Genomic DNA, 19,327 nt, shown 5'->3' with positions numbered 1-19,327 from the left:
GATGTCTCTTCTGGGGCGCGTTCAAGCCCTTCACATTCCATGTAGCCCACGTCACCATCTTAAGTGGCCATCCCCCGCCCCGCTCTGCATTTGTGCATTAGAAGCCCCCCACTCCTCCATGTGTTGCGGAACCCACTCGTGCCAGACCGAAGTGTCCCCCCGTTCCCGTCCCGCCTCGCCGCCCCTCCCAACTCCTTTACCGTGTCGCCGTTGCATCCTGCCGCAGTCCCCCCGCTCCCCAACTCCATCCCCCCCCTCCCTCCCGCCCCCCCCCCAGCAAACCAACCCGGCCATGGAACCCCACATCCCTTGGGCAGTTCCAGGGAAAGTAACCAAGACCCAACCCCATCGAACTCCAAACCTCACCAGCGTGCTCCGCAACAGGCGGAGCCGCAACATCATGTGTACTAGACATAGGGCTCCAGAACAAAAACAAAAACCTCAGTGTCTATGTAATCGCGGCTTTCCCGCGGAGACAACCGCCACTCTCGCTGGCCTCGTCGCAGTCCTGGCATCATCGCCTGGTGCCGCCGCGCGGGCAGTCGAGCCCCGCCCGTCCGGGGGGCCCCCCACTGCCGCGTCTAACCAGCCTCCCGTTGAATCCCGTGGCACCTCCACGCCGCCTCTACTCACGACTGGGCCCTCCTCGCTGGCGGTGCGCCTTGCGCCACTGCTCTTCCCGTGATCCGACTGCCAGTGTACCGGACTTCTCGGGGCCTCCGCCCTCCTCTGGTTCATCCAGGCCCAGAATACGCAACCCCTCCTTCAGCTCCGTGATGTGGTGTCTCTTATTTTGCAGCTCAAAGCTGAGCCCGAAGGGGTATGTCCAGCGATAGCGCACATTGTCCTCCCTGAGCTTGCTAGTCACCGGGCGGAGCTGTTGCCTCCGCGCGAGAGTGGCCTGCGACAAGTCCTGGAATAGCGAACAACTGTGGCCCTGGAACTGGACCTCCTTCTTCTTCCTAGCTGCTTCCAGGATGGCCTCCTTGACCGGGAAGGCGTGCAGCTTCGCCAGGACGTCCCGAGGTCTCCTGCGTTCTCCATGCGCCGGTGGTCCGACCCTGTGCACCCGCTCCAGCTTTATTTTCAGGTCCGGTCGGTTCACTACCTCCCCGAAAAGGCCAATGATGAACGCCTCCAGGTCCGGACCCTCCGCGCCCTCTTCCAGGTCTCTCACCCGTATATTCTCCCTCCGGGTACGGTTCTCCAGATCCTACAGCTTCAGGGTAGACTGCACCAACTGAGCGCGAAGCTCAGCCCACTCCGCCCGGGAGGCCAGAGAGGCGCCGTCCAGGGCCTGCACCTTCTCCTCCACCTCCAGGACTCGAGACCCCACGGCGTCCACGTCGCGGCGCAGATCGCCGAGCTTCTCCGTTAGGTCCCCCCGCAGTTGGTCCAGACCCGCGTGGAGGTCCCGTTTCATCTCGGCACAGAGATCCTTCTTAAAGTCCCAGAGCGTGGCCACCAGGTCGTCCTTCGTTAAGGCCATGCCGTCTCTTCCGCCTGCACCTCCTTCGTCGGTGGGACCAGAGAGCGCCTGAAAGTACTTCGCCACGCGGTTTTCCTGCGGCTTCGGCGCCTTTTTTGTCGCGGGCGCGCGGGACGTCCTCCCCATCAGACCGTCCCCCCTGCGCCACGAGCCGTTTCCACCACCAGTCGGACGGCCTCGCCGCGACAGACCGTTGTTCCACCTCGTTCTTCACACAGACCACCGCTCCTTGCCCAGCTGAACCCCGGAAGCTGAACCAGGGACCGACCCGTCCCGTCCGTACACTCCGTCACTCGTCTCACCGCAGCTCACATGTGCAGTGCAGCCGCTCAGACCACCTCAGCGCCACCTCTTCCCTTCATCGCCTCGAGTCCACCAGTTCCTGCGTGTTAGAGGGCCAGCGCATCGTCAGCTCCCCCGACGCTCAGCCGATGTCTCACTCGGCCGCCATCTTGGGGTCAGGCAGCGCCCCGGTCCCAGCCACGCGATGACCTCCCTCGGCGTGTCCGCTCACCCGAGCCGGCAGCGTCCGCAGCCCGGGAGCACCACTCGTCGCTAGACCACCAGGGTTCGCAGCGGAGGCCACGGACCCCTCCTCCCCGCGATGGTCCGATGGTGCCGCTACTCGGTGCGCTGTCCCTCCTCACGGCGCCGACCAGGTCAACAGCTCCCCAGGCGTCGCGGTCACCCCCGCCTTGCATCCAGAGCGTCCAGCCTCAGGGTACGCCCCCCAGCCCAGGGGGGGTCCGCCGCTCGGTGAATGATCGCCGTCCGTCGCCGCCATTTTGCCTTCTCCGTGCTCCCGGGGCAGAGCTCGGCCGCCGGCTACACCGGAGTCGCCACAACCTCACCGCCTCGCCATCAGCCTCCACCTGCGTTCCGCCCGCGGTTCCTCCGCAGTGCGCTGGTCTAGTGCCCCCGTCCAGCCGTTGCTAGGAGTTCGTGGGGCCGGAGCTGACTCGGTGCACTACCAGTCAGCCATCTTACTTGGCCACGCCCCCTTAAGTGTTTTTAGACATACCTATAGTCCTCACTAATAAAGGTTCTATACTGAGGAACCCTAAAGTATTTTTAGTATATCTGGATCCCGCTTTGCCCAGTAGTTTTATTCAAGAACTCCCTCCTACCACCAAGTCTTTGAGGAGGTTGAGTACACCCTGGTGGTATTATCCTATCAGGGCGGGCAGAGGATGCCAATGATGAAGCATGACACCACTATGTGTGTGAGTCTTCCTCTTCCATAAAGAATGGCTTTCCCACTCGGCCTGATAGAAATTATGTTAAGCCACACTCTCCTGAAATTTAGGAAACTGTTTGCTTTGTCGTCACTGCTCTTTCTCCCTTTATGAGCCACCATACTTTTTCAGTGATGTGCTAGATATTTTGGAGGGACGTACATTGGCCTACCCTCCTCCTCTCTACTTTGTGATTATAGAACTCACAAGCTTAACAGGCCACAGAGAGGAATGCGCTAGAACTCGATGCAGCCCATAAACATACTGGTGCTCATCCTAGCAGGTCTCAAGCACCTCTAGAGAAACACAGATTCCACTCCCACTGGAAGAGAAGGTCTGAATGCATGCGTCTAAGGAACCTGGAAGTTGCTGAGGAAGCGCGCCCCTAGCAACACATCAACCGGAGGACACTTCCCGAATGAGGACAAGCTTTTAAAAATGAAAAAGAAGATCAAACAAAGAGAAAAAACAAACATGAAAGAGATACGTGAGGAGAGCCACCGCAACCCCTAACACTTGGAAGATTGTAAAATATGGCTTGCACCAAGAAAAAACAAGCATTTGCAATGCAATAGGTCTCGCATTCACAAGAGTTTTAGCTATTGGCATTCCAAATGACAATGCCTTTTATTTATGTTTTGGACTTTAAAACATAAATAAAACGCATTGTCATTTACAATACTAACAGCTTAAACTCTCGCAAATGCATTGCAATAATGGGCCTTCTCGACCGTTTGTTAAATTGTAAATATCAGAGTAAGAGACATGCATGCGACGTCTTCAAAGTAGTGATAAATAGTGCAGTGAAGAAGATGTGTAAGTGTTGTAAATTACATGCTACCTGGAATTTACATGACTTGATTCGCTAATCATTTCTAAATCCATTTTACGGGGGGGGGGCACAAAATAATGCCGGGTTACAGTGATTGAAAGCGGGCACATGTCAGGCCCGCAGTAAGAGATACTCAATAAAGTAAATAGTGCTTACAGACTAAATAAGAGGTCCAGAGTAACAACTGAAGTAAATCGGGCAGAAGCCATGGGAGGCCACAAATGAAGACAAGACCTTACTAAGGAGGGACTAACAAGCCTATTAACGAATCCAAAGGCAGCATTTATGAAAGACAATGACATAAGCCAATGAAAATTATGGTCAATAAAAACCCTTATAGGTAGCTATGCGCTATATAAGAATTTAATAATAATTAATAACGTGGTGATTCCTGTAAAGTTATGTTTTGTGATTCATGTGACCTAACTGCTGCATTTTCATGCCTTGCAGTGACAAAATAACAAGTAAAATTTTCAGGAACTGTATATTATGTACAGTGATGAGGTGTTATGACGTGTGCAATTTATGAGTATTTACTTCAGTGCACTGCTGTGATATTATGACAATTGCCTGGTTGACAAAGTGATTTATGATCTACGTCTTGTTATGACAAATGGCCTAGTGGCAAAGTGATTTACGTGATTGTGGTCTATGTGTTTTATATATAATACAGGTGATATTTTTATGGTGTATGTTGAGTGTCACTGGTGGGAGTGTGTGTTGCGCAAACGCTTTACACATTGCTTCTGGGATAAGCCTGACTGCTCTGCGAAGCTACCAAGGGGGTAAACAGGGGTTATCTTGGGTGTGTAACACCCTGACTAGAGTTGTGGGTTCTGCCTGGCTTAGGTGCATACCCTAGCCAACCAGAAACTCAATTTCTAAGATGACCCAAGAGGCAATTCGGTTGTCTTATGCCTTCTAAACAAAGCCTTTGCTGCTGTCATAGATGGTGCAAATGTATGGTCTATTAAACCATATACTAGAGAAGCTTTTGTACAGTGCAAACCCTGAGCTAAATTATTTCAAGTTGCTCTTAAAAGTGATGATCACTGAAAAGGAAGAAGAGTGAAAAATTGCCATGGGTCACACAATTTGGTCAAGGCGGGAAGCTGCGATTGCCTGGGTCCCCTTATCTAGTTTTGTCCTAGGTCCAATAAAAGCTTCTGACTGGTGTAAACATGTTATGCTATGGTATTAAAATTATCCTTTGTATTTTTTTTTAATGAGACATCAGCAGTGGAAACACCCCTCGACTTAGAACAACTACATCTTGGGCAGAAACACTGCAAGCATCCCTCCTTCAGAGGCCAGTTACAGTTAGTGTAGCATAAGCAGGTACAAATTGGCAACAGCAGTGCAGTATTAGTTCCTCGCAGAACAGGGACAGCATGACTATAGCTAAGCATGCTTCCCCATCTCATACAAGGCAATAAGTGCAACATTTCATTTCTCCAGAACAGATCAAGCAGTGCTGAGTTGGTCAAGCTTTCTTTATTCACTGAACATGAACGGTCAAGGCATGACTGACATGTTGGTTACAGACAGATCTCTGGAACAGGTCCTTAACTCGCTGAGAAGAATGTGCAGGCATAAACCATAATAGAACCGATTCAGGAGGGAGGCTAAGCTAAAAATTGATTTATTTTGCCAAGCTCCTCTCTGAAATTGCCTCTGCTTCAACGGGACTTAATGGGGGAAATACATTCTCCAGATTCTTTTTTAAAATCTCCCACTTCTCTCTTCTAAAATGTTTGCATGTATATATAGGTGGATAAGCAAGTGAATATGCAAGTTTTGACACCATTCTCACTTAAGAGGTATTCCATGTCTGCACCCTGAAAATCCTGCAGCTGTTTCTCTGAGACCTGTTCTATTGATTCTTCGTTTTTCCACATATTGAGAAATTGCAGTAACCCATTACTATTTGGAACAGCCTAAGTAAATATGCTTTAGACAGGGACACGTGTGCCACAACCTCTTCTAAAAGTTTCTGAATAGTGAGCATCAGGCCGTTGTGGGCAGCCTCGGTGGGGCACCAGTTTAAAACGTCGAGGGCTGCAAGAGTTTGCCTGTATCTAAGAGGGATTTATATTATGCAGGCTGCTGAGCGGTAGCTGTCAAAATAGTGGCGCTGCGAGGACTTCACCATGGAAATTTGACTGAACGCGGGGACGCTGCAATGCATCATCAGCCACTGTTTGGACTTAAACGGGGCATTGGTAGAGGAAAGTCCGTTTTGATTGGTAAGTAGGTTCCCGTCAACGGATTTCAACTTAAGTGGCTTGCGAACCAACCCAACAGCCGCCATAGAAAATGGCGCACCACTCCAAAGGTACGCATCAGGTCACCACCTCAGCAGCGATGTCACGTGCAGACAACAATACAACACTAACATAACGCTGAGATGGAGGCCGAGCTTTTAGACTCCAGACAGGACAACTATTTGAAAGGTGTTACAAACACAACCCCGGAATATGTTTATTTGCCTCATGGCTCCAACATATTTCCAAACCCCATCTGCTTCAATAAATTATGTAACTCCACAGAGCTACATCTAATATGTTTGCCTATTTTTGTGGATCTCTAACCGTTTTGTAGCTGCATGCTATGTTAAATATATTCTGCCCCAGTTATATATAAACATTAGTCTTTCTGTTGTTTGAATGGACACAGAGGTAGAGCCTTTGAAATTAAGGTGCTAACTCACCGCTGAATACCTTCCGCTCGGGAAGCATTTAGAAGAGAGTCCAGCCGAAAGAGCGTCCAGCCCCAGTGTTAGAACACACGCGTTTTGGGTTCTTGCGTGCTGTTGTAACACATGATCTGTGACTAATTTTCAGCAGGCACAAAACAGGTCCTTGCAGTGTACCCCCACACCCCTCCCCACACAAAGTATTGAATGTGAGACACGCATGCGTCCGGTCAGGTGGCCGGGAACGGGTGGACGAGATCTATGAACGCATCAAGGAGTCGAAGGTGCAATATTGGTGTCCTTGTGCAATTATTAGGCAGCATATAAAAGTTAGGAAGACCACATGCATAGCCAGACGCGCAACGCTTATTATAACCCCCTCTACCCCTGTTGTGTGTGGCAGCCCGGGCTGCTGCAGTTTAATTGACACAAAATTCTTCAGCTCATGTGTTCTGGACTTAATTGAGATTGTGGCCTCAGTGACAGACTCTAACAAAGTATTTCACACGCAATCCTAAAATTGAACAGCGCGAGGCCGGTTTCAGCAAGGGCAGCCGCTCGTTTGTAGCCGCAATTGTCAATACACTAAATAGTGCTCACCCACCAGATAAAGCCAACCATGTCACGCTGCAAGCAAACGATCCAGTCCGGATGGGCCGTCCGTGAAGGAGACAAGGCGGTAACCAAAAAGCCTCGTTTTCAATCAGAGGCCAGCGTTTAGCATAAATGATGACGCCAGCCAATGGGAATGATGGGCGGGGCTTCAAGTCCCCTTCTGAAATCTCCTCTACCACAATAAGCCTCACAGAGCGAGGAGCACATGCGCGCTCCAGCGCTAGGTCTGCGAGACCTAAAAAACAGGAAGTGCTTGTGTAGAGGAGGGATTTTAACGGAGTGCTACAGTTTTTAAATGGAAAGTGAAAAAAGGCCTGGGAGGTTGTGATGTCTTGGAGTCCATGGAGTTAAATCTCATGATAGTAAGGAATGGGATGAGGAAGAAGATGAGGGGGTAATAATAGTTCTAGCTCCTACAGAAGCAAGAATCAACACAGATAAATGGATGTGGCGGACATCTTTAGCTATGTCTTGAGGTTCTCGTCATTTTGACATATCTGTTTTATAGACATAAACGCATTTCTCGTGTGTTTTGATATGTGCTGCAACTGGTACAGAAGTTATGTATGAACCCATCTTGCCCTTCGCCCCGCCCACTTGAGACAGCTTTATTTCAATGAGTACATGCACTTATTTTTTCCCATTTAAAGCACCGCCTGCAACACAAGCAGAAGCAGCTAACGGCAAGGTATTAAAGAGCAGGAGAGTGAACAAGCAAACCATTAAGACACTATTCTCCTTTCTGCAACATGAAAGCATTAGCAAGGCACACTCACAGCAGGTATGATACTATCAACGGAGACAAAAAATGAAATTACATTACTTACATGTTTCCCTTTTTGTCGTTGCTGTATAAAAAAACGTTTCCTTTTAAAAGAGATTTTTAAAATATTCATCCTACAAAAACACAAAATCCACATAAATGCATCAGGAACATGCGACCAGAAGCAAAGTAAGCAGTAAATTCATAAAGCAATGGCAACGGTAATGGATAAACATAGCAGTGGATTGTAATCTTGCAGTGTCATCATTCATTAGCGAGGTCTGTTCTGTCTAGTGTAGTCATTACACAACGTTAAGACAATGGTGTATACTTAATGTGTAGTTTTTACATAAACATAGGTTTTCCAACAGTTATTCCTATAATGAAAGCCCCCACAAAATATATGAACTGAGCAATAACAAAAAGGAAAAAATATATTTTACAGAAACGGAAATACAGAAAAAAACGAAAAACCAAACTTTTTACACTATGTTATTATTTGAGTTTTATATAGCGCTAGCTAGTCCCGAAGGTATCAGAGCGCTTTTCATGTAATGTGATAACGTCTACAAGAGGTATATAACTAGTCTATACAGAGCATCTGAGTCACAGCGCCCCACAACAGCAAATGTTCACAAAATAGATAAAAGCATAGTAGACATGTATGCTGCAGAGTGTGAAATCAACTGCCTCCAGATGCACAGCGTCACCGGCCGGCCCTGCGCACAGTCTCCCGTCCAAGCGCTGCGGCTGGCTCCAGATATAGTGACAGTATGTAAAGGAAGTATACAATGCAAGGGCACTACAGTAAATACATTTGATCTTGGTGATAATGACTGCTTTTATTTAAATACCAAGGTACGATTAATATCAATTACCTCATTCTGTTGGGGACATTGAAAGACACAGACGGAACAATCTATAAAAGCATACTGATAAACCTTGGTTTTGTCATAGCGGAAAAGAGACATTGCCTACAAATGAGGGAGTGAAACAGGTACAAGAATACAGGACTGGGAGATGGGCATGGACATCTGTATGGTGATGAAAAGCGGAAAATTATATGCAAATGGAGATGTCCCAAAACATTGATAAGATCTAGAGACCACTGCTGTCTAAGATATACACATCTTATGGTGAGGAACGTTAGGGACAACACTGATGACATCTCAAATGACTACACAGATGACATCATCCACAGAACCACTCACACACCCACTTCCACCCCCATGCAATATCTCATACACCCACTCCCACACAACCACTGACATACCCATTAACAGACTCATACAAACGCTCTCACACCTACTCAGTGATCCATAGAGCCACTCACACATCACCTGACTCATACAGCCACTAATCAACCAATATATATAAATATATATATATATATATATATATATATATATATATATATATATATATATATATATATATATATATATATATATATATATATATAGTCACTCATGCACCTATTCACTGACCAATACAGCCACTCGCACATCTAGTCATACAGACACTTACACACCCACTCGTACACCTGTATAGCCACTCACACACTGAATAAAGCCATCCATACAGCTACTTACATACCTACTCACTCACCCATACAGATACTCACTCACTTACTCACACATATACTAGCACATGTACTCACTCACATACACAGTCACTGAGACAAGCACATACTCTCCCATACAACCTCTCTCACACTCACTTACTCACCCATACAGCCTCCCACACAACCATTCACTCACCCATACATCCGCTCACTCATCCACCCACTGAAGTACCCTGTCACTCACCCCTACAAACACATGTACCTACTCAGTCACCCATCCAGCTACTCATGCACCCTCTCATTTACCATTTACAGCCACTGACACACCCGCACACTCACCCATACAGTCACTCATTCACCCTCTCATTCACCATTACAGCCCCTTGCACACCCACTCACTCACCCCTGACAGGTTGAGGAGAGACTATCCCCATGGCACAAAATAGGGAGGGGCCTTTAAAGGCTTCAGAGAGCCCAACCCCGACATTATTCAAAATGTGGAGGTGGCCTCACACAGAAGGACACATTGAGGAATGGCGTCGGGACAGAACAGGAGACTGAAAGAGTCATGTGTCCGTCTTGAAGAAACTAGTCAGAGGGAACCGTAGAACAGCTTGTGCGTGTGTTGGAGAGGAAATGTAAGTTCCTGTGGACATCGCCTGTTAAAAAAACAGCTAGAATACAAAAGACAGACATCTTCGTAGCAGGCAGCTAGCGTATCCATTGTAGAACAATACAGTTTATATATTCCTAAAGAGATTTAATTCAAAAATATATGTGTCTTTGGGATCTCCGTTTGTCTTGTCACATTTGGTGGTGCTTTGGGGACATGGGTCAACTGTGGCTCTTCTGGATCCCCCCGCTTGCCTCCAATGGATGCTACTGCATGGCATGTGAATTGATCCGAAGCCTTCGGGTCTAGCTAGCGAAATAATAAATGTCTACTATACATGCTGTGAACATCCACTGCTACGCGCTCCGACTCAAGCGCTCTACATAGACCCTGGAAGCAGAATTTTGATACTGATGCAGCCTGCCTACATTTGAACTGCAAGAGTAGCTGAGAGTGCTTCAATGACAGTCTAAATTCAAAAGGAAAAAGCCCTCAAAGTCAACAGGGAAAAAGCTCATTCTTGTAAATAAGCATGTTTATTTTCTGGTTATTCATATATGCCACCAATTTTACTACAAATGTTATATTTCCTTGTCAATATTTGCATGGCATATTATGCATAAACCACTTGAGCAGCAACTTAGTGCATATAGGCTGTTCAGAAGAGCACAGCCACAGTTGATATTTGGGGTTTATGTTGCTGCAAAAATTTGGCTTGTGAGTTTGCAAGGCGCAGTTGGGCGCACTGGAAGCTAGAGATGGCTGGGTCAGTGTTCTGAAGTTGCGAGTGCATTAAGAGGAGTTCTCTAATAGTACAGTTTGGGGTCAGAGATATCAACCTTATTTTTCCACTAAGTGTAGTACTGGGGGAGACGCTGACATGGGACTCATGACTTTGTACCTAGATGTGCATTATTTATGTGCCCATGTATATTACCCTAATCCCGTAAGTGTTGAGACTGCCTGTAATGCTATAAACTATTAACGTGCAACTCAGACTAGTAGCATCATGCTTGCCAGGTAATAATGTGCATAATGGCTATGTCTCTGAGCAGTTACTTGTGTAACAAACATGCTTCTAAGCCTGGTCCTACAGTTTTCCCTGAGCCACGCCTTTTCTTCTGTCCAAGGTCTCATGCCTAGCTATAGCCAGGTTTGTACTTTCATTGAGCCCTGAACAAGGCCTTCAGTGTGTGCCGATAACCTTGGTCATGTCCAGAAGATGCTCTTGCAGACTGTGAGAATGTATTGGAGCTGTGCCCAGCATATTAACCCAAAGGGAAGGTGCTGGTTGTGTTTTGATGGGAGTTAGAACCCTCTGATCTCAGTTTGCACTTCTTATTCTGCTGATGGCACAACATCATCAAAACATCAGAGCACAAAGTGCAGGTGAAAAATGCTTTGGCCCTCCAAGGGAAGCACAGACCTAAAGGACTAAAACGTTAACAGAAAGACAACTGGAGTGCAACTACCCCATAACTCACTGAGCAATATTTGAGTGAGATGTGTTTCAGGTAAGAATCAAACCCATGAGACATTACATGGTTAAATAGTGGAACCCTCAAACCCTTTTTCTTTCAAGAACACACTCAATAACACTAGAAAACGATGTACACATCTTAAAAGATTTATTTTTAAAATCAAAACCCTATCCTAGTGCACACAATATGAATTGTAAGCACAATAGAGGCAAATAGAATTGAAGCAGCAATATTTGTTAAAAGCGTGAAATAACAGGAACAATTTCACCATATTTGCTGTGTACTTTTACAGCAATTCTATACTTATTCTGCTACTTTTAGACACAAAGCCAATTCTACCACTGCAGAAAGTGTAAATTCTAATTTGAGTTTCCAAGATGGTTCATACCTGCATATCTGTCTAAACAGTAAGGCTTTTGTTCAGTACAAAAGCCGAGCCTGCTATTCTCGTTGTGCAAGGCCAGCTGTGATGATAAGCTCTGCAAGAAAAGGCTGAATGCCTCTCACTGGTAGCCTTCAATTAGAATGGGTGATACCATTCTGCATGGCCAATCACACTGTCATCTGGCCATGCAGAATGTGAAGGCACCTCTTCCCCCTCACTTCTTTTGCTCAGCTTTAATAACCTTAGTTCATTGTTGTGGAAACTCTCAGAATAAACAATTAAAAGAGTGGCCTAAAGTCCTATTACTTATTTTCATTCTGCCAGACTGTGTTCTTTTGAATAATAACAATATATGTGTAGTTATCAACCTTCAAGAAACTCTCCAGGAATCAATAACAGTTGGTGTAGAACAGAACAGTACACTTTTTGATAAAATACTGTGAATACATTCAAGCAAAATTGATAATCATTTTACATAGAGAAAAACAAACTAAATGTGCATTTTATGTTAACTACATGTATCAATTTTTGATTGATAAGCCCATATAACTCAAGGAGGGGAATACCTTTAAAGGAAAAGTCGTATTAATCATTGCAGACCCTCTGCCACAAGTCCTAGTCTAACTCCTCCAGTTTTCCATTGGCCATTATGCCCGTTCACAACTGACTACTACTGTCTTCAACAGACCAAAGCCAACCAATCAGGGGTCAAGACTGAAGGTACAGTGTGCTGTACTGATATCCCATGGTTGTCTGACAGCAATACAAAGTTTTTGTCACCGTGCTGTTTTCAGAGTTGGGTTTCACATCTGCAACGTCCCCATAAAGGTAGAAGTGAAGAACCTTTAAATAGTAGAAATTGAAAAATGTAGCAAATAGGATACATTTTCACGGGTATTCAAACACTGCATGGCTTACATTGCTCTGGCTCCAGAGTGCTGCACCTCAAACCTTGTAAGTATGGCTGCAACGGTAAAGTGGGTCCTATATTGGAAGAATTCAGAGTTGTGAGTACAGTCCTGAGAATTGATCTGATTGTGTTGTGGTAGTCTTGACATCGGGAACTCATTCCCATTAATACCACTTGTGAGAGCTCCAATGACACTTGATATTCTTTCACTCATCTCCTCCAACCCATTAGCCCTAGGTCTAGGTGTTCATTTTGATCAACGATATTCAATTGAGTAGTATTGGAGTAAACAATTCCTTGCTGATTCGACCTGTATGACAGAACGTCCTTTCATCAAAATAACACATCTTATCATGTAATGGCTGGGTCCGTTTAGTGAGACATAAGCCTCTATCAATGTTGTCACTTAACTTCAATGGCCTAACCCACCACATTAAGCGCAAGAAAGAACTTGCATATACTGCAATTACAACTCACAAATTGCTCGGATACAGGAAACACACCTTTCCATGGTGGAATCCAATAAGCAATAGAGAAACTGGGTTGGCAGAGTAGTCCGCAGTAGTGTCATATGCAGAGACACGGCCTCGTCCGATGCTTCTCTGACCCAACTGAATCCAGGCGATGTGGAATGCCTATTCTGTTCAGAAAGTTCCTACAGCAGACTATCAGAAAAACTTGGATGGACGCAAAAGTGAAAACTGTCATAGTTTCTGATGTCGCTCTCTGGAGTCTTTGCTGAATATATATTTACGCTGGTGGTCATTAGTGGCAACTGGAACATAGCCCTGGGCCTAATACCGGGCCTGTCTCATCCACCAGACAGGTCCAAAGGAAGTGACAGGGGCTCTACAGCTTCATCTGATGGGGCATCACAGCCTGCTAGAGCATTAGGGTATCACTCACTGTAAAGATATGGCCAACACTTTCTTATCAAGTGCCCGCATTTCCTGGTCCAGAACAGACTATTTCCTCCTGTAACATTTGTTCCGGTCAGTAATTTTTTATTGTGCTATCCTATAAGGTGGAATTTAGGACCACTCATTGATCCCACTTGAAGTAACAGGGTGCTATTCCATCCTCATCTAAGGGGCTGAGGATGAATGTGGCTAAGTATAGATATGCAGCCAAGAACTGTTACCTACATATTAGGACAAACTTTCACCAGAACAGGGATACTTCCATGTTAGCACAGATATTATAGGCAGCTATATTATATTGTCTGTTGATGCAGGGCTTTGCCAAATGTAGGCTGAGTGGTCACCAACTTGCTCTTGGAGCTAAGATTATAACAGTGATCCAGGCTTACCATGATCACACATCTTCAAAACACTTGAGGTAATCAGAAAAGAAACATATGACCTTAGTTTGACCCTCCATAGGCTTTGGTGAGAGCCGTTACAAACAAGGTGAAAAAGCTGATCAACAGCTGGCTTCAGAACTCAGACAAAGTGAAGCCCAAATAGCAAACCCTGAAATTAGGGTGATTTTGATGAGGATCTTTCCAATCCTATCTAAATGACTGAATCGTCTGAACCTGTTTCAAATGCATATACCATTCGAAACATGGCAGAGTAAAACTTTCTGCGGGGTGTACCTCACCCAGTACTATAAGTATATATATAGCATATGTTAGAGGGGAAAATCGTGGTGAAAAAAATTCAAAAGTGATTACACATCTAAAGTAAACTAAGGCATATAATAGCTTTCTGCCTGGGGAATACTACTAAATAAATAAGGACCAGATCACCCAGTACTCTGTGACATTTCAGGGGTCCAAATCATATAGAAAATGTAACAAGTTGATCATAAGCCTTCTACCACAACCTGACAAAGGCTTGTAACTATGCACCAGTTACTGACTTGTTTCTCTCATCAACTACTAGGTGAAAAGTCTATTGCAAGTCTTGGTGAACTGGCTACGATGAGTAATTCCAAGCCTCATACATGAATCCCATTTGGGCTTCGTGCCATGCAGCAAATCTAGAAACCACCAGAGATTGTTCTCATATTGTCTTTGGCCTGGTAACGATGACATAAAAAAAAGACTGTGGCAATGTCATTAGAAACTGAAATGGCCTTGGACCATGTCAAATTGAGATATCTATGGAGGACCCTGAAAACTGATTTTATAACTAAGGTAGAATGGTATCATACTAAGTACATCGCCCAGATTGGCTGCGGAGGCTTTCTTTCGGATACTTTATCTTGTGGGTTACAAGACAAGGATGTCCTCTACTGAAGCCTGAACCTCTCACACCAGCCGTTAGGCAGGCAGACAGCATAAAGGGGATGAATAATAGTTGATTCAAGTTGCTGTTGCATGCAGACAAAATTCTTCTCACCCTCAGTGAGCCTAGATCCTCAGTATAAGAGCTGACCTCCCTTATCAAACCATTCTCTTCCTCCCTGGTATATTAGATCAACTGGCGCAAAAGTGGTGCCCTACCTCTTTCAAGGTTTACCATGAGGGCTGCTGGAGTACCACTGACACCAGGGCAAATTAATGGGATGCTATGGAAGCTGTCCCATGGGTAAAATGTCTAGGAAAGGTTTATGGTGTTAAGAAGAAGCTGAAACTGTACTTTAAAGATCATAAGGACACCTTAGCTAACATGCCACAACAGACCAGCCTTGCCCCAAATGGATAGCGGAAACTCCTGAGAGTCAAGAGGGAATAGGGGACTATATGGGATAGTCAATCAATTCAATTCAATTTATTTTATTTTTGATTAAGTAACTCCATGGAGGTCCACATAAACTGGGAAAACCAACAACACAATAATAAGGATTCTATTTTGCAAATAACATTTAAACAGAAAATGTTCCTACCCGACAAGACATCAGCGAGTCCTAAGCGGAATCCAACAATATAAAAAAAAATCTTCAGATTAAAACATAGCAATATAATATACGGTACAAAATTATAAAAAATATCCTTCATGCCCATAGTGCAAAAATATAGGTGGTAAATGACATCGAATGAAAAACAAGTATAAGCAGGTGCTCCCTACATACCTAATGAGCCTTAGTACATGTTTAGAAAACACTTAAAAAAGTAAAAAATTCTATGACAGAACATTTCATTTGGCGGCTCATAAAGAGAATCAATTAGTGCTGAGGCCAAAAGAATAGATAGCTGTAGACACATTGGTCTCATCCATTTTCGCCGACACAATAATAATGCTGGGCAAATAAATAATGCATGATTAACATCTTGCAGGCCATTACTGCACAAATTACAGATCGGCGATGAACAATACCATTTAGATAATAAATGATTGAAAGGGAGCATACCCTGCCTCAATAATAGCCCGAAACAGCGCACTCCATGTGGCAGGTTCCAAGAAATATATGCCTGGACTTTATTTATCACACAGGTATCAATGACCGGATGGATACCCCTCTTCAAAGTGCAAGCTTCCCTATCACTTGTGAAACTTATTTCCAAAGTGGCCTGTTTCAGGGTGGCCCTTAATTGGTATGGCAATAAGGTAAAGAGCAGGGACTGATCTAATTGCAGCAAATCAATCGCAGTCCTAAAATTTCCAAAAATGAATGACTGTTCTTTTAAGCATTCTAAAAGAATGGCAATAAGTATCCATAGGCTTACCTATGAGTTACATTCCAGTGCCGAACATGATAAAGAGCTTTCAATGGGATTGGTGGAACTAGAACAAAGGGCTTCAAAACAGTTAGCTTGGATTATTTATTAGTGGTCCTTTAGAGTATGGATTTCGACCCAGCTTTTTGTGGCTCGTCCGTTTACTTTACATGGATCCTATAGCTAGTGTGCGGAGTAGCAGAACAGTTTTAGAAAGCTGTGACATTCAACACAGTACTTGTCAGGGGTGCCTTCTGTGGCCCCTGCTTTTTGCCCTAGCGCTTGAGATCTTGGCAATCAGGGTCCGTACAGAACTGGAGAGCTATGGAATCAAGGTGGGAGATTCCACCAACTTGATAGAGGATGCAGTATTTTACTTGAGGTTAGCCAGATAATTAGTATCTAGGTTTATGGCTTGTCTATAAATATTTGGCTCAACAGCTTAGGGTCAACAAGGTAAAAACTATCCTAATCTCACTCCCATTATCAGACTCTGAAGCAGCTATTACCAGAATTGGGACTTAAGTGGGAAACTGACAAGTTCAGATACATGGGCATTTATGTGACAACAGCACCGGAACAGCAATCTAATTACATTATCAGAGGGTGATAGAGGGATTACAGCCATCTATAAACTTCTTGATCACTTTACCACTATGGATTATGTGTAGAATAGTCGTTGCAAAAATGGTGTTACTCCAACAATGATTGAACGCTCTACAAAATGCCCTATGCTCATTACCCTCTACCACATTCGCAACACTGAACACCATGCTGATACCCTTCTTATTGGCTGTTTGACGCAGTAGGATAGTCCTGTCTACATTAAAATGCAACCTGGTTGAGGGGTGGGGCTATGACTTCTGGACATTCAGCATGCAGCCAAATGGGTCTCATCAGAGAATAACAGGGTTTAGCGACTGCTCAGGGGAACACACAGACACCGCATTATTAGACCTTCTCATGAGAGGGGAACACGTTCTCGGGATTTCACAATATATCATATGTCAGACTGGCACGATCTGGAAACGAACAGTAAAGGGAACCCTGAAGCGACCCTCTTTTTCTCATGACCTGGATATCTGGGCCCTTCATCCATTTCAGCATATAGCCTTGAACATGTCAATACTCTTTTGGTGAGACAGGGCCATCACACGCTGGGGGATTTATACCCATGAGTGGCTTTTAATACCTTTCAGGATGCGGAGGATACTTTCGGGGTGCGACCCAGCCAGTTTCTCCACTTTCGTAAATTGGCCGCTAAAGTAGGGAGATATGGACTGTTTTTCCCGATGCACCTCCTGTTACTACTACACTTGATGCCATATTGACATGTGGCACAGGATGCCATCTTGCACCCTGATATATAATGTCCTAAAAGCAGGTAGAGGCACACCCAGATTCAGGAGTCCGATGCGTGTGAAAGGGAAATTGGAGAGCCGATCACAGATTCAAACTGGAAAGTGGCTTGTATCTTAGCACATGGAGTCTCCTGTAATGAAACATTCAAATTGCTACAGTTTAGTTATCTTCAACGCACATACGTAACTCCAATCTAGCTAGGTAGATTCTACCCCTGTAGACCAACTGAATGTCCTAGATGTAAACAAGACAGTCCCTCTTTCTTCCACCTCACCTGACATGTGTGGCTCACTAAGTCATAGGAGTAAAAGTGACGCTCTTACCAGGAAGCTGCTTGTTGGGTATCATCACTAAACCAAAACATTAAGAAATTCAATATATATTCTTACAACTAGTGTTGGTATTGGCAAAAAAGCCTATAGCCATTGGAAGGCTGGCACCACATGGTACAAGTACAGAAGCTTGGCTAAGATACAATATGGAGTAGGTATTGCCTGACAAAATGCATCTTAAAGTGTCTAGAAGAAATGAGAAGGTTGTGTAAGAGTTAGAGGCACGGTGGAATACAAATAATTCATTACTTACCAACATGGCTTCTGAGGAAGAAACCTCACCTCAGACCCAACTATCAATGTTGAAAATAATCTAAAACTGCAGACTACATGGGACAGGGGTAGTGCCCTATTGTCAATGGTAATGGAAAGCTTATGAATAAGCTGATAAAATGCTGGACATTGCTGTTAAATAATGATGACTGAAACATATTGTAGGGTTCATACGGGTGTACTAAATAATGGTCTTACCACAAATAATTATATTACCACTGTGGTACTATAATTTGGAACCTGGGACAACTGTGAAAAGTATTTAGTATATTGTACTAATATTTTATGAAGGGTTTTCCACTTTCTCTTTGTACATGAACAAAATTGAAATAGTTATCTTAAAAAAAGAATGTGCCTTCGCAGCATTGCTAGAACTAAGAAGAGAAACAGATTCCGGCAATATCTGCCTTTCTCTAACTGTGCAAATTGCAGCAACGCTGAAATAGGTTTAGGAATACAATCACAGAAATTGTTAGGAAAGAGACCCAGGTATTGTGTCTTCAACTCAGCATATGTGAAGGAAACTGTTTTAAAGCAAGCTCAAAGTGAATCACTTGTTAGCACAGAAAAGATACGACTGGCTGTGCCTTCTGGGAACCCCAGGAATGCCAGAACTGTACTGCCAGGCAGTGTTATTCAGTGTTTTGACAGCTGAGTCTTCTGTGAACATGGGCCTGATTTTCACCACAGATGGCATCGGAAGAGAGCTTCAGGTCAGGAGCACAGACAAGAGTGGTCCTCCATAATAGCTGAACTGAGGGACTCTCTCATAACCAGAGGCATCCTATATCTTAAAACAACTAGCTTCCTTAGTAAAGCTTTTGCATTTGCTATCACCAAACTCTAGCTAAGAGTTCACTAAAAATAAGATGGATCCTTGCACAATCAAACCTCCATTGGGCTTCTTACTAGATAGCCTACATAGAGAGCTGCCATAGCAGGTGGAGAGTAAACTCTGAGAACACCAAGAAACAAGAGGCTCTGCAAATGCTCTAGGAAGGTGCTTTTAAAAGCAGACACGTGATGACCACAATGGATGTTTACACTGCCGTTGTGCTACATTATAAATAAACTAAGTTAGTTATAAAAAAAAAACCTGTAAATCTATATACTTCTATAAATGCATATCTTGACATCACAACAGTAGTCTACATCGTGGAGCCTACATATGTGC

At 44.6% G+C, this 19,327-nt stretch overlaps 1 protein-coding gene across 9 annotated transcripts in view; it reads right to left on the bottom strand.

Annotated features, from left to right (window-relative positions):
- The window catches only part of PTPN3 (protein tyrosine phosphatase non-receptor type 3), a 1,752,022-nt gene that overhangs the window by 984,915 nt on the left and 747,780 nt on the right, over positions 1–19,327 (bottom strand). For all 9 annotated transcript variants that reach the window (XM_085606835.1, XM_085606836.1, XM_085606837.1 and 6 more), the window contains one exon: positions 7,694–7,763. In XM_085606835.1, the coding sequence (XP_085462961.1) occupies positions 7,694–7,763 (70 nt within the window). The remainder of the gene's footprint in view (positions 1–7,693; positions 7,764–19,327) is intronic.

This window comes from Triturus cristatus, chromosome 5_2 (genome assembly GCF_964204655.1).
Source record: "Triturus cristatus chromosome 5_2, aTriCri1.1, whole genome shotgun sequence".
Classification (NCBI taxonomy): domain Eukaryota; kingdom Metazoa; phylum Chordata; class Amphibia; order Caudata; family Salamandridae; genus Triturus; species Triturus cristatus.
This window is presented reverse-complemented; position numbering and strand designations above follow the sequence as displayed.